Source organism: Nylanderia fulva, unplaced genomic scaffold (assembly GCF_048542155.1).
Source record: "Nylanderia fulva isolate GAGA-0341 unplaced genomic scaffold, ASM4854215v1 Scaffold24, whole genome shotgun sequence".
NCBI lineage: Eukaryota > Metazoa > Arthropoda > Insecta > Hymenoptera > Formicidae > Nylanderia > Nylanderia fulva.
In genome coordinates this window covers 2,081,492-2,107,036 of record NW_028190304.1, presented here as the reverse complement: position 1 = coordinate 2,107,036, position 25,545 = coordinate 2,081,492, and the positions used below count along the sequence as shown (strand labels likewise).

Here is a 25,545-nt window from a genome sequence, read left to right as displayed (position 1 = left end):
ATCTTGTATCGGTTATCTGAGATATTAATTAACACTCTTAAAAAATTGTCTGTATATATCTCTTATTACAAATTGTGTTTCTCAAAACATTGCTACTGATGTGTGCAAGTATCTCTTTTGATACGATAAGAATATCAGTTACTCGAAGAATTTTATCACTTACTCCGAAATAGAGGGTCAATATTCTTCCGAACGCTTTCCGAGAATTACCTTCTGATGAAGGTTCAGTCGTGAGTAATGAATATCATGTATTAATATTTCATACGAACAATTTTTTTTGTTGTAAAATATTCAATTATTTTATGCCAAATCTAATAAAATATTATAAAGCTTACATAATAAATAAAACTATATCATAAAACTTTTAATAAATAACTCATAAAATAGTATAAAGTACAAAAATAAATACGAGTGTCTAATTTTTTTTTCATGTATATACATGGAATGTATTGTTCGAGAGAGGAAGAGAAATTAATCTTTTATCATTCTTATCGTAGAGTTATGTTGTCACTTCCCTTTTGTATTATTGTACAGGCAATAATCGAGCTCGAGTAGTTAAATCAAGTCATTTTTGTCGATATATCTATAAAAAAAATTAGTTAATTCTTATAAGTATTTATTTTAATACTATCAAATAAATCATTTTTATTTGAAACTAATAATATTTATTTGATATGAAAAATGTTTATTTAATATAAGAAAATCCTTTCATGTATATACATGGAATAATTGTTCGAGAGAGGAAGAGAGATTAATTATTTATCATTCTTATCGTAGAGTTATGTCACATCTCTCTTGTATTATTGTCGCACAGGCGATAATCGAACTCGAGTAGATAATTGGAGCTATTTTTATCGCTATATCTATATAAAAAAAATTTAGTTAATTCTATAAGTATTTATTTCAATACTGTCAAATAAATCATTTATTCGAAACTAACATTTATTTAATATAAGAAAATCTTTTTCAAAACAAGTAAACATTTATTTATTTCAAATAAATGATTGATTTGACAGTATTGAACTAAATATGTATTCATTTTTTTCAGTGCACGTCATAAGTTATGAAATTAATTATTCACTGAAACACCGATTATATATATATACACACAGAAAAAAAGGAATCCTTGATTCAAGTATATTTTTATTCTTGAACGCTATTTGATTGATTTAACCATAGAATGCTCTTTATAATCAAAAATTTTTATTTGCCTTAATAATAAATAAGTTTGTGTCAAGTATATTTTATTCTTGTTTGAAAAATCGCATATGATAAAAACAAACTTAGTCACATTTGAACTAAGAATTATTATATATATTTGAAAGTACCGCTTATATCCGATGCACACTTGTCGCTTGTCCTTGCAATATTTATAAGTAAATTTCAGCTTCAACCAAGAATATTTGCACTTTGTTTTAAGGATAAATTATCCTTTATCCAAAATTATTTATATGTGGCGCTAATTATAAGGATAAAATATACTTGAATCAAGGCATATTTGCATTCTTTCAAGGATACTGTTTTTTTCTGTGTACATATTTTCTATGATTTTCTATGACCGGCGCCAAAGCACGATTCGCTTGCTTACCTTTATTTGTGCGCGACCGCGAACGATATATAGATATATACGTGGAAACGAATGTCGTAACATCGTAGTCGGGCACAAAGGCAAAACGCAGAATCCAGAGTAGCGTGGCTATCCGTGGCATCGCCCTCTCAATTAGCTGTTTTGCGTACGGAATTATAATTAGAACCGGGAATATCGAGTTACGCGGTTTGTTTGCACGCAACGCGTATATACGTGACCGAAGACGCGCTCGATTCAATTATATCTTGCCCGTGATACGCACTTACATTATAGTATACCGCATACGCACTATGTATTTCGTAGTACGTAGTATTTCGATGCAACGTGCAATTAACGACGGCGGATCGCGTTTTAATGGCGCCTCGAAAGTCTTGAATTTTCCATAAAGCGTCTCGCGATCCGGTATAAGGGTTGTTTGCAACCGATTAGTATAAATTCACGCTACGTAGATACAAATTCACATACATATATTAACGATGATACGATCCGCGACCGGTCGGCTTCGCGATTTTTATTCCGCACCGTTCCAGCGGGTTATTATGACACAGTATTCCTTTTGATCCGTTTCTCTGCGTATATCCCGTGTGTATAATACGCGATAATATGTCCCTAGAGTCGTGCAAAAGTGGACTTGTGTCGGAGCAACGCTTAATTAGCGCGGCATTTCCGAGATCCGGGATTACGTGTCCTTCGTCGCGCGGCGCAAGAAAATAGACGAGAGAGCAAGAGAATAAATTCGCACCGAGAAGAATCTCTCTCTCTCTCTCTCTCTCTTGAGAGAGAGAGAGGGTGAAAGAGGAAGGAAGGAGAGAGAAAGAAAGGAGCGCCAGTTATCGAAGGTTCAATCTTCGGGCCATGGGGCCCGGTCACTATATGGGATTCTCGGGATATGGGGGAGGTAATCGATTACCATGGGACCGATCTTTCTCCTCTCACGGCCTTTTACTCCTCACCCCATCGAGCGCGCGTAGCCGACGCCAGAATTTATACCTGGCGGCTGCTACGGAGATGCACCCTCGTCTGAATGGAGGCAGGGCATTCAACGGCGCCGCGAACTGTGAAACGAAAAATATATGGTTTCCGAAAGAACAGCCGTAGGTCGATTCTCTCTCTCTCTCTCTTCTCGTGGGGGTGGCACGGGAGAAAGAGAGCGATCTCGAGGAGAGGAGGATGCACACGCGCGAGGAAGAGTGAAATGGATTCTTTGTATTAACCGGAGACCGCCACCCGTTTCTGGATATCCATAATTGCACCTTGCGCGATCGACGGAGAGAGATCCATACGCGTGATTGATGATGCACTTCGTGGATTTCGTCGAAAGAGGCGCAATCTCTTTCTCTCTCTCTCTCGAAATTCTACATCTATAAATATTGCGGGAAATAAAATATCGAACGATAAAGTATCACTGACAGATGCTTATTTAGTTATAAAAATCTCCGTATATATTTCTAAGAAAATTATAGGATACTTTATTAATGCTTCGTGCACTGAAAAAAAATTGATTGAATTCGAATGAGTATATATATTGAATTCAATACTGTCAAATATAAATCATTTATTTGAAACTAATAATATTGATTTGATGTGAAAAATATTTATTTGAAAATTCCTTTTAAAACGATAAAGAAAATTATAGGATACTTTATTAATACTTGGTGCACTGAGAACAAATTTATTGAATTCGAATAAGTATATATATTTATTTCAATCATTGATTTGGAACTCCTTTTTAAAACAATGAATGATTCATTAGCGCAAGTATTGAAATAAGCGTTATATTTTAATAATTTTTGGCAGTTTCTTACAACTTTTTGGAATCGACAGACTCTAAAGGCTCGTCGTGCCTCTGCTGAATGTGTAATAAAAACAATAATCCATCACAGAAAAAACAGTATCCTTGAGAGAATGCAAATATGCTTTCATTCAAGTATATTTTATCCTTATAATAGCGCCCAAATATAAATAATTTTGGATAAAGGATAATTTATCCTTAAAACAAAGTGCAAAATATTTTTGGTTAAAACTGAAATTTACTTATAAATATTGCAAGGGCAAGTGACAAGTGTGCATCGGATATAAGCGGTACTTTCAAATATATATAATAATTCTTAGTTCAAATGTGACTAAGTTTGTTTTTACCATATGCGATTTTTCAAACAAGAATATATCTTAAGGATAAAATATACTTGACGCGAACTTATTTATTATTAAGGCAAATGAAAATTTGCAATTACAAAGAGCATTCTATGCTTAAATCAATCAAATAGCGTTCAAGAATAAAAATATACTTGAATCAAGGATTCCTTTTTTCTGTGTATATATTATATATATATATATATATATATATATATATATATATAATCGGTGTTTCAGTGAATAATTTCATAACTTATGACGTGCACTGAAAAAAATGAATACATATTTAGTTCAATACTGTCAAATAAATCATTTATTTGAAATAAATAAATGTTTACTTGTTTTGAAAAGGATTTTCTTATATTAAATAAATGTTAGTTTCGAATAAATGATTTATTTGACAGTATTGAAATAAATACTTATAGAATTAACTAAATTTTTTTTATATAGATATAGCGATAAAAATAGCTCCAATTATCTACTCGAGTTCGATTATCGCATGTGCGACAATAATACAAGAGAGAAGTGACATAACTCTACGATAAGAATGATAAATAATTAATCTCTCTTCCTCTCTCGAACAAATTATTCCATGTATATACATGAAAGGATTTTCTTATATTAAATAAACATTTTTCATATCAAATAAATATTATTAGTTTCAAATAAATGATTTATTTGATAGTATTAAAATAAATACTTATAAGAATTAACTAATTTTTTTTATAGATATATCGACAAAAATGACTTGATTTAACTACTCGAGCTCGATTATTGCCTGTATAATAATACAAAAGGGAAGTGACAACATAACTCTACGATAAGAATGATAAAAGATTAATTTCTCTTCCTCTCTCGAACAATACATTCCATGTATATACATGAAAAAAAAATTAGATACTCGTATTTATTTTTGTACTTTATACTATTTTATGAGTTATTTATTAAAAGTTTTATGATATAATTTTATTTATTATGTAAGCTTTATAATATTTTATTAGATTTGGCATAAAATAATTGAATCAAGGATTCCCTTTTTTCCGTGATCGTGTATTATACGCTATGTACGTTGCTTCATGAGGATAATCCGTTCCGGCCAGCATCTGTTGTTAAGCCGCGCGATTCCAAAAAATTCCGGCGACAAACCACTTCACTATTATATCAACCTTGGGACGACAATGCGGAGCAAACAAAACGCGCCACTTCTAGCCGCAATATTTCTTTTCTCCGCGATGCGATGCCTCGGATCCCGGACAATAGGATCTCGCGTTTCCCCACGAATATATACGAATGAAGCGTATATGCAGCGCGACGAGAAATATCCCTCGCTTATATCCTTGCTGAAGATACCCACAATCAAGTGGGCCATTATTTGCTGAAAGATCGGAGGAAAAAGTGGGGTGAGAAAAGAAAGATGGGGAAAAACTCCCAAAGGGAGGCGGACGCGCGAGCACGATTTGACATGTACCTGGGGAAGACGGCCTGGAAATCCTCTCGGGGCAGAAGAAACCCAGGTACGCGCGTGTCTTTCTATATACGACTAAGCCTTGAAAATCGAAAATCGAAAATGACTGCTGCTTTATACGTTTGTCGTGGCTGGACAAAGGCGCATAGGGTCTTGTGCCTGCATGCGTGTGTATTAGAGAGAACTCGCGTATATACGCACCGTTAAAACCTATTCATCTAAATCTAGGACATTGGGATTTATGTCCGACCGGCTCCTCCCCGGGTCCGAGCGAGGAGGTTTCGTGCTTGGCCGGAGAATCTCGCGGAGAAAAAAATGCATTCGGTATAGATCTAAGCAAAATTGGAGGAAAAAAAAACTTGTACAATCTCTTGTTCTTATATCATATTTTAATGCGAGTTATTTAATTGAGAAATTAATTCCAAAAACTGCAGCTTTTCCCACTTTGCGGAGAGAATTTTCTCTTGGATTTTTACCCTGCATGAAAATCATTGTAATTGTGGCATAATATATTGGAAGAATTTTATAAGAGTTTTTCTGATTAATATTTATTACAGATATTAATATATACATAGTAAATTTTATTATGTGCATACACTACTGAACAAAATTATTGAATTCAAATAAATATTGATTTGATGTGAAAAAATATTTATTCGATATAAGAAATTTTTTTCAAATAGATAAATATTTGTAAATTTAATAATTTTGTTTCAGCGCAGTAAAATTAATCGAACATAAGTATTTTATATTTTATTGTGATAGATATGTTACTATTTATAGTGTGGTAAATAATCAGAAAAACTCATCAAATTCTTCCAATATTTTCCCACGATTACCTTGATTTTCAGGGTAAATTCTAACAGAAAATTCTCTCCGTGTTCAAGTTTAAAATATAGTCATGTTGTCGTTTGAATTGTTCAGAAAAGACTAAGAGATTTTCTTTACGATTCCCGATTATCCTTCCATCTTCTCACCGGCGAGGCCATTTTTCGGCTGGGATCTAACACGATTTCTCTATTCTAATAATGCGACCTTGATGAAATCACCTGACGAAAACTGCATCGACACGAGTACATCCTAGGCTAGGCAAAGCAAACAAATCGGTCCTTCGCGTCCTTCGACGAGCACAAAGAGAGGCCTCGTGGCAAGCTCGCGCAGGCCTCTAGCAAGCACGCACCGTTAAAGGGAGGCCCCATTTGTCTAGGGACCCCAAATTTATACCGTATAGAGCTACCCCGCCTCTGGGACTCGCTTATTTCGGACTGGCAAGGACGATACTAAGCGCGAGGAGGAAACAAAGAGAAGGAAGAGAACGGTTGCTTCCTCCAAGGTTAATTTCCACATCACTCGCCGGCCTCGTATTGGCACAACTACTCGCCTCCGTCGCATAAATAGAAAGAACCCTATCGCGCGGATTATGGGACCCCGGATTTCTCGGGGCCCTTTTTGTCCCGAGGGATACCGCATGCGGTGCGAGCGAGGTCGCGCTGGGCGGAGCGCGCTTTTCCCTTTCCTTATTCGTCGTCCTTCTCTTCCAGAGGGAGACTCCGGTTCGAAAGTCACGCGCGGAAACCGGGACCGAGGCAAAAAGTCGAGGTAAGACCTCGGGTCGACTTAACGTCAACGAGGACGAGGCGGTCCTGGTGTTTACCTTGCTTCTTAGCACATTGTAAAGGGATGACGAGTCTATTTCCTTAGAACAAGTGCCGGCGACGCCGGAGATTATAGGAAGGCACACGGACGAAGGCATAAATCATTATGCCCGGTGAGAGAGGACACTTCGAAGGAATCGTCTCGAAATGTTGACAGACGGACGGAATGCGGCAAAGAGTCCTGGTTCTTCTTTGCGCGCTCTAGGGAGAATCCCCATCGAAAATCAAGGATAATAAGTACACTTCGCGTTCGCGTGTGCAAACAATAGTAAGGACAGCTTACCGCGTGAAAAGAAGTGAAACGCGAAATGGGATTTTTAGAGTTTATAGTGGAAATTCAGGGAAAAAATTTATGTCATAATATTTGACTAATGGTTAACGGGAAGGATGATTATCGTGTAATAAATCATAATTACCGTAATTATACGAAAGAATCCGGGATAATTATATACTTGGGAATTATAGTTTCTATTTTTAATTTTTCAACGTAATTTGTTAACGCTTAATTACTTAATTTTTACGCGATTGTTTTTTTTTTTTTCTAATTATACTAGTAATTAATTATCATCGCGAATTTTATGTATTATTCTTGAGACAATGCACAGTTAATCCATCGAAAATCAAGATATGGAGAGAAGGAAATACTTAAATATTCTTTTCAAGAGGATATATAAATATTAAATATTATACTTTTAGACTTTTAAATCGAAATGTCGATGTAATTTTTATCAAATAAGTTTGCTGCGAATAGAAATGGGAATAAACGTCAGATAAGCAAAGTATCAAATATAGACATTTATCAACGATAGATATGTAAAAGGAATTCTAATAAATAGCTACTGTGATAATATAATCGATAGAAACGTTATCTCACCAAGAGACAGGGAAAATCGAATTATTTAAAAAACCGATAGCAATAACTTCCTGTATGGCTAGTGCTCTCTTTTTCTCTCTCTTTCTATGCTGGTTCATATATTGAAAGAAATCAATAACTACATCGCGGCATATTTTTTGGCTATTTGCCATGTTTTATGGCTGCTGTATATTAGATAAGTCTATTCATTAAAATCGAAGACGTTATAAAATACTTTTTTGATTCCTTGATATAATTTAGATCAGAGATATATGAATTTTATACACGGAGAGAATTTTCTCTTAGAAAAAAATATTAATATGTACATAGTAAAATTAATCGAGCATATTTTATATCTTATCGTAGTAAATATTTTTTATCGTGATAAATATTAATCAGAGAAACTCCTACAAAATTCTTCCACTATCATATTATAATTTTCAGGGTAAATTCTGAGGAAAAAATTCTCTTTGTGTATATATTTTTAAAAATATTCAATTATAAGCCCCTCTTTCATTAAATATATCGAGAATGAAAATTAAATATATACAAGTATCCATGTTCGGGCGTATACGAATAATATATCGATAAGCCGAGATGTCTCAGCCGATGGCGATCGAGACGGAGATGCAGCTCGTCCCGGGTAACGCGAGTTGATCGTCGGTGATTTTCCGCAGTACGGTCACGCGAATTCGTGACTGTGAATCCGCGCCGCGCCGATGTGTCACGCGCTGGTGTGAAACGTCCCGGCACTAGGAAGTGACCTCGAACTGTCGCGACGTACCTGCCCGCGTCCAGCGAATAATAGAGCTATATCGCGGGGATATCAACACGACGTGATCCCCACCCGGGAATCTCGGAACTCTCGAATGAACAGATCGCGGGACAGACTCGGGTTATCCCGTCCGTATCAGAAATGTCTTAATGCGGATCTCTTTCTCTCCCCGAAGTCCGAAGGAAAATCCGGCAGCGATCGTGGTTAGTCCTATCCCGGAAGACATCGAAAAGGGGATGGGAGAAGGCAGCTCTCTGTCGGATAGCTTGACATCGCAATTGATGCACGTGGTCCAAGAGAGCCTGTGCACTCTCAAGACATTAATCCTATGAGCGGATAAAAGACGGTACGGGAAGTTACGATTCGATACCGTGGATTTTATCGGCCTACCTCTTCCAGCAACATCGATATTTTCCAGCTTCTTTACGGTCGTGCAGAATGTCCTCCAGTACTTTATATTCTCGTCTGAGTGTTTAAATAATTTATATAACCCACGTTTCTTTAGCGTAAATTAATTCAGCACTTATTTGATTCACGTGACTTTTTTTATGTGTGGAACTTTTTGGTGCAATTAAAGAAATATAAAATTAAAATTTTGTGAAATATTCTTTCGACTCTCTGGAGCTTAATTTTAATTATATAGATTCGTGCATCAGCTGATCATAATAATGATTATAAAAATAAAAAAATATAACAGATAATCTTAATAACTGGATATATAATTGAATGAATAATTTTAAACATATATCATGTACACGATATTTACAATTAGCTTCTCGATTTTATTCGGTCGAAAATTTACTTGGAAATATAACTATTTTTTTTCATCTTTAATGCATCGTAAGAATTCTCACAATCGTAAAGCTTTCATCGAGTTTCCTCGTACACGGACTTTGGTATCAGCCATAAACCTGAAGAGGAGGTCGTAACATAGCAAGGTCGTCGCAAGTTCCGCGCTTTCTTCCTAAATCCGAAGACTAAGACCATGACGACTCCGCCCAAGAGTGGTTTCTCCTAATCGACTTTCGAGAGTCCCCATAAAACCAACGATCGTAAAATTAAATCGTCGTCAAATGTCATCGTGGATCGCTCGGTTTCTCGCTGCTCTCACGGCGGCGATCGCCGACGCAAAGTAAATCGCCTGAAATTAGGAAACGTGCAATTAAATCATTTTTAATGCAGCCGAAGCATCTCGTAATTCGGCTACTTAAAAAAAAAAAAAAGATACAAATTTATGTCGAAAAGTACAGTGTAACTGTTCATCGATATAGCTCTTTGCTACTTTGTATAGGCAATAATTATTCCACGATCGTTGATGAATAATTTATAACGATATAAAATGTTGCTACAGCTTCCAATACCGAATTTCTCGAATCGTATAAATTGACCTAACATCTATTAAATTTTCAAAACGGGTCTCCCTCGCGTGTCTACAATGTGATGATTGATGATCCAACGCGTACGAAAGCAACCAACACAAAAATAATAGCAGTCATAAACTCGAACAAATGTTTAACGCAACATGTCGTTCCCAACTGCAATAAATCGACGACACACCAAGTTTTCGGCTATTAATTCTCCTAGACCAAACTACAAAAAAATAAATTTGACCGTTAAATATTGAGCAACTCGTGTCGTTTGCATAGAAAACAAATGTCAAGTCTATAATCTTTAATAAATATTTTTGATAAATTGTTTTCAGTTTTTACGTTCTTACACAATTAAAAATATCCTATTTAATTGTAAGAGCATAAATATTTTTTACAAGTATAAAATTTATTAAAAATACACATATTACAATTATTTTTATATATCAATTATTTTCCGAATTTTCTATGAATTCGATCGGCAACATTAATTAAAAATCTTGCACCGGCAACATCATGTCTCGCTTATATTATCACCTGTTGAGCCACGAAGAGGGAAGGCAAGGTTGTCCCGGCTTTCGACGACGCGTTTGATAAATCGACGGATTGCGACGTCAAGGACAGCTTCGCGTTGCAAGCTCCGAAAACACGTGCGCGCTCGTGTCTCTTCCCGGCGCGGCGCGAAACTATTTCTTTCCCGACGTCACGTCGGTTCTCTCTGATCTCTCGCCGGTACCGCCACACCGAGACACTCTGTCGTCCGCGTCCGGCCACTTTAGTGCCTCCGCACGCGTGACGAAGGCGGAGGTGGCTTTTAATAGGACGCCCGGCGTCGCGAAGCTCATGGATCGATGAACTTTTGGCTAAAGACGCGTCTAGAGGCCCCTTTAATAAAAGACGAGGAAACGTCAAAGTCAGCTCGCGCGCTCCAACTTTGTTGCGACTCTGTATCTAGATGAATCTATATAAAATAAATAAATCAGGGAATAATATATATTTATTTTTTTTTTTAAGAAAAATAATTTTATGCAAATAATCAAAGTCGGATTAACTGCACTCGGATATTTTCATCTTATGTTTTTTATTTTATTATTTTATTTTTTTTAGATTTTATGTAAATATCAATAGCATGACTATTATGTAGAATTATTATGTCGTATGTGACGTATGGCGGCATCGATCAGAAAATCGGAAAGTTATTTCGCGATTCTTAAATTATTATCGTCGAATTCGCTCGAGTCTCGAGATTGATCGAGAGATTTTTCTCGAGATGGAGGAGAGAGAGAGAGTTTATGGACCCATTCCCCTTCGGAGACGTCGCACTCTCTGCGAGTTGACGACAGGAAGATACGGATAATGTTGCGATAGATAAGAAGAAATGCAATGACGAGAAAAGGGGCGGCGATATTTCCCGAGCGATGCTCATAAAACGGATTATACTCGTTACGAGTAAAAGACGAGAAGAATGTAAAAAAAAAAAAATAAAGCCGGGTTGGGAAACTTTAACGCATCACCGGAAATTAATTTATGGCGGTTCAGCAAGCCCGATGAAGTCTTTTTTTTTAATATATAACATTTTGAATATTACCTATCCACTTTTCGCAAAGTAGATTTCATCGTTATTGCCAGGTTTACAACATTTCCGCTGAATTTCTCTCGACGTCTTCAAACAATCGTCGATCCGTGATTCACTCCGATGCGATTCCGGATGCATTTGTATGCGAATCATCTTCTTATATCAAAAACCCGCGATTCTCTTCGCGCACAGACGTCAATCTGGTACACCTCGCAAGAATGTAAGAACTATCTCGTTAATCCGATTCGCGAGCGAGACACACCATCGATAATGGATTGGGTTCGAACAGGCGCGACGGAATTATCGGGCCGGAGGATATTTTATTTTGCCGCGATACAGTTAAACCTCGGCGTGCCAAGTAGGCGGGAAAAAGGGCGGATGGAAGGAAATAAAATCACCCGTCGCCTCATTAACTAGCGTTTCCCTCGACTCGAGAGCGGTATTTCTTTCCCGGCTCTTTTTCCAGCAACCGAGAGCTCGCGCGATGATTGTCTTGCAAAAAGACACGAGAGAGGAAGAAGAGAGAGAGAGAGAGAGATTGGCGTAACGAATGCGCGAAACGCGAATGATGTAACATTTTTCTTTTTTTTTTTTTTTTGCCCTCGAATGGAGGGAACTCGCTCGAATTCTCGCACTCGTTTCCGCTCGTCTTCTACTTCCTCCTGGTTGTTTCTTCGAGTGCAAAATATTATTTCAAGTCTCTTGAAATAAATACCTAAGAGAAACGCTTGATTAACACTCTTAAAGGAATTGAATCAATATTTACTGACAGTTTAAAAGTGGCTCTTTAATCGCTCGATGTTTAATTATACTTGTCCTTTCCAAATATTACGAGACATCGCCTTCCGATCTCTCCAAAAAAAGGATTTAATTACATTTTATTTTGTCTTACCGACGTATTTGTCTATAAAGTGTTAAGGATCACTTGAATTATTGATCTATAAAATTATTTTTGGAATAGTTATTTATTATCGCACAAGACTATTTCTTGGTTCTTTAATTAAAACATCGTGACCTAAATCAGTCGATCAAATTATTTAACCATCTCGTATATTTTTCAATTGGTTTATTAAATAAATTAACCAGGAGATCGAATTGGATATTCAGTTCTTTCTCGCTCGTTGGATGAAAATCCGACTTCTCTGCGGCTCCTTATTTAACCGGAATACGAGAATAGCCTTGAACGCGAGACGCGACAGAATTGGGGCGGAGCAAGAAATACGATAAATATTTGGAGTTAACTAATAATAACGTTTCGCGGGTCGTCTCTCGAAATGGAGAGAGACATCCAAAAACGCCGACGAAGTCACCCGCACGCATTTACGTAACGCCTTAATGCCTCGCATTAACAGGGAAATCTGAAAAACCGGACATTGTCAGGGAATTTGATAAATCTGGAATTGTCAGGAAATTGTACTATTTGGATTTTTTCACATTATTTTAATTTGACTCAATAATTTGAAATTTTTTATTAAATAAATATCTACTTTTCCTCGACTCCCAGCACGCTAATTTTTTGTGTTGTTAAAAATCATTTCGTCTCCAGCGTGTTCGTTAATTTAGATTTTCATCGTCGTGTTATTTTATTTCAATGTGTTTGATAGAGACAAAACTAAAAATTTTCATATAATATAAATAAAAAAGGTGATTATTTAAATAGTTTGTAGTGACATGTTTGTTTCGATTATCGTACATGATGCAGATTGTATAATTGATTTAAATTTTTGTTTTCATGATTTAATATTGAATTGATTTATCACATAGATATATGCAAATGATATATTTGGAAAAAATAATAAGTTGGGGAAAAATGAATTTCTGGTCTTGGAAAATCTGAAAAAGTCGGGGAATTTTTTTCATTGAGTCTGCTGGACATCCTGATTAAGCGAAGAGAGCCTCGGTGTTTATTGTCATTCAGGAAGTTGTTGTGTAAAGTCGCGTCCAACGTCGTCGCCGCTGCAACATTTCTGAATATCAGCGTGCAAGAATGTTGCTGCATACTCGAATGCAGTTGCAAATGCAGTTGCAAATGATAGTGTATAGGCGCTAACGACCAATTATTTGCGTCTCCCTTTCTCATGCGTGCGAAACACGAATATATTGCCATGAGAGAGAGATCTCCGAATCGGGCAACACTTGAGCAACTGCAACTGTGCAAGAATGCAGAAGAATTGAAGGGTAGGTTGAATCGGATAAATCCGCTTTTCAAATGTTGCAGAAGAGAGTTGCCCGGATGCTGCTTCTCAGGATCCGATCCGCGCGAGTTTTATTTGTCTTATATGCATATCATATATGCAATGTTATTTCAGGCTGAAAATCAAATAGAGCCATATTCAGTGCTCTAAGTATGAATGAGATATGAATACGCGTCTATCACGCTGAATAAAATAATATTATACCAAAGCAAATTCTCGAAAAAGCTCATCTTTTTATTTTAAGACAATGAACCTCGACTCCAAAGTCTTTTTCAATAAAACTGAAAAAATAATATAAGAGTTATCATGCTGCTACTAAATGTTAATATTTTTCCAATATTTTAAATAAAATTACATATGCAAATTGTATATTCAAAGCTTACCTCGCAAGATATAAAACTAACATGATGATCGTGGAGCAGTATGATACTGGAAGAATTATATTTAAGAGAGTTTCTCTTAATATTTCCTACAATAAAAAATATGTACATAGTAAAATTAATCGAACATATTTTATATCTTATTGTGGCAGATATTAATATTTTTTATTGTGCTAAAAATATTAATCAGAGAAACTCATAAAATTCTTCCAATAATAAATCATATTGTCCCACGATTATCATGATTTTCAGGATTAATTCTAAGAAAAAATTCTGTGAAGGAACTGCAATTTTTGCTGTACGAAATAATTTTTTTTTATTGTGCTAAAAGTATTAATCAGAGAAACTCATAAAATTCTTCCAATAATAAATCATATTCTCTCACGATTATCATGATTTTCAGGATAGATTCTAAAAAAAAAATTCTTCTGTGAAGGAACTGCAATTTTTGCTGTACGAAATAATTTTTTTTATTGTGCTAAAAATATTAATCAGAGAAACTCATAAAATTCTTTCAATAATAAATCATATTGTCCCACGATTATCATGATTTTCAGGATTGATTCTAAGAAAAAATTCTGTGAAGGAACTGCAATTTTTGCTGTACGAAATAATTATTTTATTATGCTAAAAATATTAATCAGAGAAACTCATAAAATTCTTCCAATAATAAATCATATTCTCTCACGATTATCATGATTTTCAGGATAGATTCTAAGAAAAATTTCTTCTGTGAAGGAACTGTAATTTTTGCTGTACGAAATAATTATTTTATTATGCTAAAAATATTAATCAGAGAAACTCATAAATTCTTCCAATAATAATAAGTCATATTCTCTCACGATTATCATGATTTTCAGGGTGGATTCTAAGAAAAAATTCTTCTGTGAAGGAACTGCAATTTTTGCTGTACGAAATAATTATTTTATTATGCTAAAAATATTAATCAGAGAAACTCATAAAATTCTTCCAATAATAAATCATATTGTCCCACGATTATCATGATTTTCAGGATTGATTCTAAGAAAAAATTCTGTGAAGGAACTGCAATTTTTGCTGTACGAAATAATTATTTTATTATGCTAAAAATATTAATCAGAGGAACTCATAAAATTCTTTCAATAATAAATCATATTGTGCCACGATTATCATGATTTTCAGGGTAGATTCTAAGAAAAAATTCTTCTGTGAAGGAACTGCAATTTTTGCTGTACGAAATAATTATTTTATTATGCTAAAAATATTAATCAGAGAAACTCATAAATTCTTCCAATAATAATAAGTCATATTCTCTCACGATTATCATGATTTTCAGGGTAGATTCTAAGAAAAATTTCTTCTGTGAAGGAACTGTAATTTTTGCTGTACGAAATAATTATTCTATTATGCTAAAAATATTAATCAGAGAAACTCATAAAATTCTTTCAATAATAAATCATATTGTGCCACGATTATCATGATTTTCAGGATAGATTCTAAGAAAAAATTCTGTGAAGGAACTGCAATTTTTGCTGTACGAAAAAAATTTTTTTTTTAATGTGACGCGCCACCAAAAATCGTTCCGTGATTAAAGATGTCCTCTTTCAATGGAAAGACGCCTCTCTTCCGGGTTAGATCGCGTCGAGAGAATCGCTAGCTCGTGCGTGCGCGACAAATCTACATCTGCGCTGTGATCGACACCGACGGAAATTGGAAAGTGCCGCGAATGCAACTGTCGAAGGGGGTAACAAAGGGTCTGCATATTGGGCGGAAATAAAATCACCCCTTCGTCTCTTCCTCTCCCTCGGGGAAACCAATCACGGTGGTGCTTTCTGCATGTATATAGTAGCAACTTGCACTTGCAACCGTCGATCGAAGCAGGTGCGAAGGATCCGATATATTATAAGTACGTCTTCCGAGAAACGAGGGTTTCTAACGACTCCATGTTATATTCCAACGCCCATCATATTTCGGATTTTTTTTGTCTGACGAATCTTCTGGCCTCGATTTACGTGAGGAATTTTCTCGGCCTGATTATGATTATTTTCTGATCATATCTCACGCACGACATGTTATCGATTCTCTTTCGATAACAAGTCTCGACCAAAGTCTGAAAATTTATCTTCTATCTGAGGAACAATTATGATATATCTTCCGGGATGGGAGAGCTGATTCATTACGTTAAACAGTTTAATTTGGAATGAGATAAGAAACTGGAGAATATAAAAAAAAAATACTTTGACGTAACTGCGCAAACCAAAATTTATATCTTCGTTCACAATTTGCGGTTTCGCGAATTACGACTTTGTACGCCTCGTACAAGCGGAAGAGAGAGAGAGAGAAACGTACATCACGTACAGACACAATACTCGTTTGTAGAATGAACATGATGAATGAAAGAGTCAAGCGGTCCCGAAGCCGTAACGTCCACAGAGTCTTTTTGCGCTTGCTTCTTTCCTCTTTCTTTCTTCCTGCTTTCTTTCTTCTCTTCTTCTTTCCATACGTTTGCTCTCTTCACTTTCTTTGACGCGCGGTGCCAAGCTTTGATATTCTCTACAAGAATATCCCACATATATATGTATACCAAGTCGGTGCATTCCATCTGTCCTTCCCTCCGTTTTCTGTTCACCGATAGAGACGAATCCATATATGTAAAGCAATAAAACTTCAGTCTCAGGTTAACAACTTCACTAAACGGTCTTATAGAAATAATCTCGTTTAAAAATAATAATTTTTTTTTTCAAAATTTAATGATACAAGAGAAAAGCACACAGAATATATCATTATTCAACTTTTGTAAAGCTCTGCCAATATATATTTGCATATATAACTGTATCATACACGGAGAGAATTTTCTCTTAGAATTCACTCTGAAAATCATGGTAATCGTATATTGGAAGAATTTTATAAGAGTTTCTCTGATTAATATTTATCGCAATGTTTATCTTATAGAAAATCGCTATAGTTTAATGGCCTAACTTTCAGTTGTTTCTTGCGTTCACACAACGAAATGCTCAGAAATCAGAAAAAAAGTCAGAATTTCAACAAATTATTAGTATTTACTTCTAAATAATAATTTAGTGAATGCTAATGTAATTTTGCAACATTGTTTCTTAAAGTTTCAATTATACCTGTGCAAATAATTTGAAATACATGGTATTTTTCGATATTTTTAACATAATCGATCATAGGATTTCCGTAAGATTATACAACTATATCGGAATTTAAATTGTAATAACTTTTTTTTTAAATGAGTTAGTGAATTAAATCCAAATTTTAACAGTAGCTTTAGTATCAAAGTGGAAATAATCTATATAATTTTTATGAATTTTGTGCCATTTTTAGATATGTCCCCTTATCTTTAATATGTATTTTTTATATCTTATTGTGATAGACATTAATATTTTTGACAGTCTATTCTCATATATGTTTAATATTTTTTATTGTGGTAAATATTAATCAGAGAAACTCTTATAAAATTTTTCCAATACCATATATATTGTTCCTCCATATATATTGATTACTTGATTTTTCATGATAAATTCTAAGAAAAAAATGCTCTTCGTATAAAAAATTACTAGATAACGTAATATGCTAATATATACTCCGAAACACACACATATTGCTATTCACCTCTACACGAACTCGTATTTTTGTTCAAGTCAGCCTTTCCATATTTCTCTTCCTCTCGCCGTCTCTTTCCTTTACGGCGCACGTGGGTACGCTTTCCTCACGGTTTCTCACCGAGTCTTCTTTGTCCCGCCGTCGGGTCCGCACGAAGTTGCACGCTTCGGGAATTGCGCGCGACTCTCATCTCGCACGCCCGAAGCCGCGAATCTTCTCTTTCAATTTGACGACACGCGAGGGTCAAGGATCGGGAACGAGAGGAGAAGTTCTCTCTTTTGTGGGCGAATGTATCGCCCCGTAGCTCGGCTCTTTCACTCAGGTAGGCTAACTCTCGCCTCCGCTTTTGTTCGCGCTTTTATTTTGATCATTGTGGATCCGAACGAAGCGGGACGATTCGCTCCAAAGATCGAAATAGCCACATATCATTTTTTTGTCACGCGTTCATTTTACGATGTTAGAAAATTTTAATGTTTAAATCTCTGATATTAAAAAAAAATGAAAATACAAGAAACTAATTCTTTAATGTCAAGAGGAACTTTGTTATACGACAAAGTAAAGGCATTTAAGAAATATACCGAGTTATTGATGTTCGAATTAGTGGGATAGAAAATTGCCATCGCCAAATGGCTGACAAGAATTCGCAGGAGCAACCTGAAACGATGCTGTACCCCATCGGAACACGCCCACTTTTTCGCGATTCCAATTAGGAAGACCCTCTCACAGGGTTCGCTGGGTAGTTGATTGGCGTCGACTAGACAGTGGTGGGAATTAATGAAGACAGTTGGAAATGGAGTGTACAGTGCTATTACGATGCGCTGGCGAGACCAAATTCATTTTTGTATTCGCACGGAAATCACTTTGAAAATTGCTGCTCAAGTGTATGCAATCTACGTCTTCATCTCGATGTAATGAAAATGTTATTACTCCAAATTATGCATTGAACACGTCAAGAAATCTGTTTCCTTTTTAATTGGTGCATTTTACATTTTTAAATTTACATACATTGTTTCTTGCGCGATTTAATTTCTCATTCATTCGTTTAATGTAAATATCAGATAAGCATAGAACACAATTCTTGCACATCGCTATACAATTAATCAGCGTTTAACTTGATTAATTCCTAAATGATAACGTTCAAAAAAGTGATAATTCCCGCTTGCTTATTTTTAACCAGCGCATTCTTGCAACATGGGTCAGTGTATAGAGAGAGAATCACCGAATAATACTACGTTTTCAATAAGATATTAGGATCCACTATACACGACGACGCGTGACCACGAAGTCAATGGCTCCATTGCGTAGTACTTTGGAGTCGTGGGTCACCAGCGAGGTGGCATACATATTCATGCCGAGTGTTTACCTAAGACCAGAAAAGAACTGTTAAGGACCGAGGTAAGGTATCACATTAATACAAGGGTACTCGAGGGCTTCTACGAATACATAGACATATGCAAATGACATCGTTCCTCGGAGGGGAGAGCCTTAAATCACACATCGGGATTACCAATAACACGTCCGGTCGAAAGAGGAATTTTCGAAAAGCAAAAGAAAAAGAGCGATCCTGTACAGCTAGTCGCGAGAAAAAAAAGAGGAAACGTCAGCAGTGAGTAGCGAAACGACTAAGAGGCCGATCGAATTTTGGCGATTAAGAGGAAGAGATCGCGATCGAGGAACTCTCTCGCTATATAGAGGTCTCTAACCCGTCGGTAGCAATAATCGGGCGAATAATAAAAAAAATTCCTGTAGAGAAACGAGAACGATCGGGCGAGGCAAGCAGAAAAAAAGAACGCGTTAAACACGTTTCTGACTACGTGTTTCGGCGGAAACGGCGATAAAGTTGATCTCTCTCGCCTCCTCCGCGAGTATACATCCATGAAGACGACGACGTCTGTCTGAGAGTCTCTCGCTCTTTTATCACGAGTAATTCAGGCTGCTACAATACATGCACGGTCTCTTAATAAATTCGTGGCCTAATAATGACCGAGCCGGGAACGAAACATTCTATAAACGCCTACGTTCTCTCTTTCTCTGTATGTGCACATACACGTGCGCTTACTTTACGGGTACCAGATCTCGGCCGAGCGATGGAGGTAGTACCATACGAGAAAAAAATAGAGGGACAGAGAGAGAGAGAGAGAGAGAGAGAGCGGATATTATCGCCAAACGTTAATTTAGCCGAGGTCCGGCCTACCTTCCAATTTTCGAGCCCTTACACGCCCACTTATGAGATTGTCCGTTAACGCTCCGAAACGTCGGAACCGCGTATATTCGACGCCCGCGTTTCCCTCTGTAGCAGCGTCCTCTCGCCGTGCTTGTCCCCTCGTGACAAGCGTGACTCGTATGCACGCGGGCGGGCTCTCTTGAGGAGCTTTATATCAAAATTGAGGATCGCTCGCGCGTTTGACAAATTTGCGATCAACCTCTACCCTACCCTATCATAATCCCGTAACTGAGAACGGAAGGGAATTATGCGCCAAAATTATCGGTTTTCAGATATCTATGTCTTTATAATCAAAAGAGCAAGCCTTTACGTTATATATGACTAACTAATATTTTTTAAGAGCTTCAAATTGATTTCTTACATAAAGGATCCCGCACAAAGATATACACAGGATTTTGGCTTCCGCTAGAATTGCCTGAATTTTTGTGATCGATGAATTTTTTTTGAATTTTCTCAAAGCTGAATAACAGGACAGTTGCCGAGTTGAACAACTTGCAAAGTCTGAATTTTTTTGTATTTGATTGCAGGCTGTAAATCAGTAACCATCTATTATTCAGCTTTGAGCCTATTATATTTTTTGTTCAGCAAGTCATAAGTTACACATGAGAAAATAAGCTGATTTTATCGAAATTCAATTTCATCTAGGACTTTATACAAGTTCAAAAACCCCGTAATAATCATACAAATTGAATCTTAGTAAGATCAGCTGATTTTCTCATATTTTGTAGCTTATGATCTGCTGAACAGAAGCTAAATAATAGATGATTAAACTATAACGTATCAAAAATTCAGCCAATTCCACCGAAGGCCAAAATCCTATTTTGAGCGGAATCCTTTATTAATATCGAAAATTCATGAGTATTTATAGATAATTAAATTAATAATAATCTATTATATATGACTTGTATACTTTACATGAATTTAATATCGAAAATGGACGAGTATTTATAGCTAATTAAAATGATAATGAAAAAACTTAAAATGTGCATAAATTTGGGAAAAACATAAATGGATATACGATTTACGGTTTTATATCATCCGTGACCGATTATACTCTCGATCCGAGCGCGGAAGCGCACGTGAACGTAGGATGAAAAATGAACAACAAAAATATCCACGCGTATAGTAGTATATAATAGTGCCGACTCGCGGATAAACTCTAAACACGTGTAAGAACATATATGTTCCAACACGAAAACAAATGTACGTAAGAAAGAGCCGAGGGGTGGAGAATAAATACGGTTATACGCGTGTAAAGTTCTCTCTCTCTTCGTAATGCGCATGCAAAAAGTAGATGCATCTCGGACAGTGCGTGCGTCTCTACGACGCGTAAACGCAAACGAGAACGAGACTTGTGTGTGTGTGTGTGTGTGAGAAAAACGGCAAAATAAAAGGCGGCACAATGCCCAACGTCCGCAACGCGGATGTGAAATATACTACTATTTAAACGAAACCAGGCCGTCAGCGGGAAAGATACATTTTGTTTGTATGCATACACATATCTATAATACACTCTACATTGTAAAAAAATGTGTGGTATATTATGTAAAAATATATCAAATTACAGAAATAATAAATGTAAAGTAATACAATAAATAATTAATTATCGTGTAATTTTACATATTTTTTTTGCAGTCCATATATGTATAATAAAAAAAAATATATTTTAAATATTAGATATATATAATATATCTATATATATATATAATTTCTATACATATAAAAAAATGTTATAATTTATAAAAATGCCTTTGATATATAAATATTGATAAATAGCCGGTATATTTATGTAAATGCACAATTATTATGTAAACATATGAATAAACATGCGATTAAAAATAAATGCGGCGGAGAATGTAAAATTGTATATAGACGAATTCTTTCGCGCTCCAATTTTATTGGATGATAACGCGGTTCTCTTGACGACTCGCGAATTCGAAATAGAGGTGGATGACGCGAAATAGAGGAGGAGACGTCACAATGTTGCGTGTAGACTCCGACTTACGGAATGCATATTAGCGTGTGCGAGAGAGTGTTGCACGGTGAGAACCGGTTGTATAGAAACCATCCGCCACCTCTTCTCTCTCTCTGCACCTACTCCTCTTCTTCCTATCATCCGCCGACCTTTCGTTCCTTCATCCTTACCGAGCATATCCTCACCGGCAAACTCACCGCTACATAATGCGGCAATGTGCACGCCCGCGCGTTATATGTATGCATATATATGTATGTATGCGTACACTGACTGCTAGCTAACGCATTTCCGCACGCATAAATGTATACGGGGTGTCCGAGCCGAGATCACCAGGGGGCTCGGCTAAACAAAACCACGATCTCGCTTCAACGTGGAAGTATCAATCGAGCTCTAAACGGATGATGAACATTTATTTTTTTTTTTTACCTCATACGGATTCTAGAAGATGCATATCAACGCAATATGTATTTTCGAGATAGATATTAATATTGAAAAAAAAAAAAAAAAAAGAATATATTGGAGAAGAAAAAATAATTCAACTTTTATTTTATTCGGGGAAGAACTTCCAGATGAGAAGAATCGGGGATTATTTTCGAGACACTCTGTATAGCAGTTGGTACGTGCAATTTGCGCGATGCATCGACACTATAGGCGTCTATCTATCTGACGTTGGGAACGAGAAGAGCGAGTTCGTATCTTTTCTTTTTCTCCGTTTCCTGACCTGGCTACCTACAGACCATAGGGACGCGGATTTTCTCTCTCATTCCCATCCAGAGTTCATCTCCCGAGGCGTTAGGCATCTCGCGAATATTATATTGATATACACAGAGGAAATGTTCTCCTAGAATTCATCCTGAAAATCATAGTAATCGTGGGACAATATATGGTACTGGGAAGAATTTCATAAGAGTTTCTCTGATTGTGATATTAAATCACAATAAAAAAATATTAATATCTATCACAATAAAATATTAATACTTTTTATTCAGGTAAATATTAATCAGAGGAAATTTTCTCTTAGAATTCATCCTGAAAATCATAGTAATCGTGGGACAATATATGGTACTGGGAAGAATTTCATAAGAGAGTTTCTCTGATTGTGATATTAAATCACAATAAAAAAATATTAATATCTATCACAATAAAATATTAATACTTTTTATTGAGGTAAATATTAATCAGAAGAAATTTTCTCTTACAATTAGAATTCATCCTGAAAATCATAGTAATCGTATGGGACAATATATGGTACTGGGAAGAATTTCATAAGTTTCTCTGATTGTGATATTAAATCACAATAAAAAAAATATTAATATCTATCACAATAAAATATTAATACTTTTTATTCAGGTAAATATTAATCAGAGGAAATTTTCTCTTAGAATTCATCCTGAAAATCATAGTAATCGTGGGACAATATATGGTACTGGGAAGAATTTCATAAGAGAGTTTCTCTGATTGTGATATTAAATCACAATAAAAAAATATTAATATCTATCACAATAAAATATTAATACTTTTTATTGAGGTAAATATTAATCAGAAGAAATTTTCTCTTACAATTAGAATTCATCCTGAAAATCATAGTAATCGTATGGGACAATATATGGTACTGGGAAGAATTTCATAAGTTTCTCTGATTGTGATATTAAATCACAATAAAAAAATATTAATATCTATCACAATAAAATATTAATACTTTTTATTGAGGTAAATATTAATCAGAGGAAATTTTCTCTTAGAATTCATCCTGAAAATCATAGTAATCTTATAGGACAATATATGGTACTGGGAAGAATTTCATAAGAGTTTCTCTGATTGTGATATTAAATCACAATAAAAAAATATTAATATCTATCACAATAAAATATTAATACTTTTTATTGAGGTAAATATTAATCAGAGGAAATTTTCTCTTAGAATTCATCCTGAAAATCATAGTAATCGTATGGGACAATATATGGTACTGGGAAGAATTTCATAAGAGTTTCTCTGATTGTGATATTAAATCACAATAAAAGAATATTAATATCTATCACAATAAAACATTAATACTTTTTATTGAGGTAAATATTAATGAGAGAAACTTGTAAAGTACCATGATTTTCTCTCAGGGTAAATTCTAAGAGAAAATTCTCTTCGTATAGAACTTGACATATCCATGACATATTATCATAGGCTGCGGAAATACAATCTTTGTCGAAAAGCGTTTGCTAGAGAATTTTAACTGATCTGAGAATATATTTTCAGCAAGAAACATACAAAAATTTCGATATGCACTTTGAGAGCAACATAAAAAATATTTATACGATATTTATTTCTTCATATGTATCTACATATTATCTTCTTCCAATATATCATAAACAGAAAAAATTAATATTCGAACAATACATGGATATAAATATTATCGCAAGACCGTTTGTTATTTCTGCTAATAATTTTAGAATAAGATAGATTTTTATTTGGATATGTAACGAACGCGCGGAAATTACCTTCGATCGAGTTGCTTACGAGTTTGTTTTTCTGTTACAGATTTCGAATAGACAACACAGATCATATAATCGACGTAAACAAGAACAATGCAGCGTTCGAGTATGATCAAGTCAATATAATATGTCCGGTATATCCACCGGACTCGTATGTTGATGACGATGCTGAAAAATACATCATTTACAATGTAAGTTAATTTCATCATTTTTATAATGTTTATTCTTTGTTAGTATTAATTACCATTAATATACAAAAATATAGCATACTATATTCAAATTAGCTATGTGAGAAAAATGAAAAATACTCTTTTCATAAATGTCATTTTCTATAAAATTTTAGATGTAATGCATTAGAATGCTTACCTTTTTTAATGCTCTTGGAAAAATTAATTGCTTTACGTCTTTTATTCTTGAAAATGTATTGGGCAATGAATATATAAAAATATTATGTAATATACATATGACATACATTGAACGTAAAAAAATTGTCAGTCAGACTCTACTGATGTTTAGACAGCTGCTGCTACTTGAAACTGGTTCTTTAACCAGCTTCCATTATATTCCCAAAACGACATCCACTCTTCAACAAGAGTACTGTGCTACTGAAATATAAATTTATAAAATGAAAGAATCAGACGTACAGTCCGGAACACATTAAAGAAAACTTTGACTTGGAGAACTTTTTTTTTTTTTATTTTTAATCTTTGCTCGAGATCCGTAGTTTTATATTTAGATGAAAAAAGTTATAGGATTAATTATTCGTCTCAAAATTAAAAATTTTATTGCAATCTTTATTCGTGGCACTAAAAATTATTCTTGAAAAATGACAGAGATCGGAGAGCGCAAAACAAGTTGTAGGATTAATTTTTCTATCGTACAATTATTCGTCTCAAAATTTAAACTTTTATTTTAATCTTTATTCGCGACACTAAAAATGATTCCTGTTACTCTGCTAAAAAAAATGACAGATATCGGAGAACGCGAAAAATTCCTAACTTCGCAAACTCGATTAGCACAATTTTCTTAGAAAATTTCATTCGAGCGAGCTAATCCCGGATATTATCCCGGAATTGATTTTCGCCCTTCACAGATTATATCCATGGAACATTCCATTCTCTCGAGCAAAGCAAAATCTCTCAAAGACTATTCGGCGGCGACTTAATCGTTTTAGTCCACTCGATTGTCTCTCCGCCATCAGCCGTCCCATTGTCTCCGTCGTTCTTCCTACACAGCGATTAGCTCCTACACAATGAAAAGCCCTCGA

General features: G+C 35.2%; 1 protein-coding gene across 1 annotated transcript in view; it reads left to right on the top strand.

Annotated features, from left to right (window-relative positions):
- The window catches only part of Ephrin (ephrin), a 61,980-nt gene that overhangs the window by 23,783 nt on the left and 12,652 nt on the right, over window positions 1-25,545 (top strand). Inside the window, exon 2 of the mRNA XM_029306831.2 lies at window positions 24,325-24,469. Coding sequence (XP_029162664.1) covers window positions 24,325-24,469 — 145 coding nt within the window. The remainder of the gene's footprint in view (window positions 1-24,324; window positions 24,470-25,545) is intronic.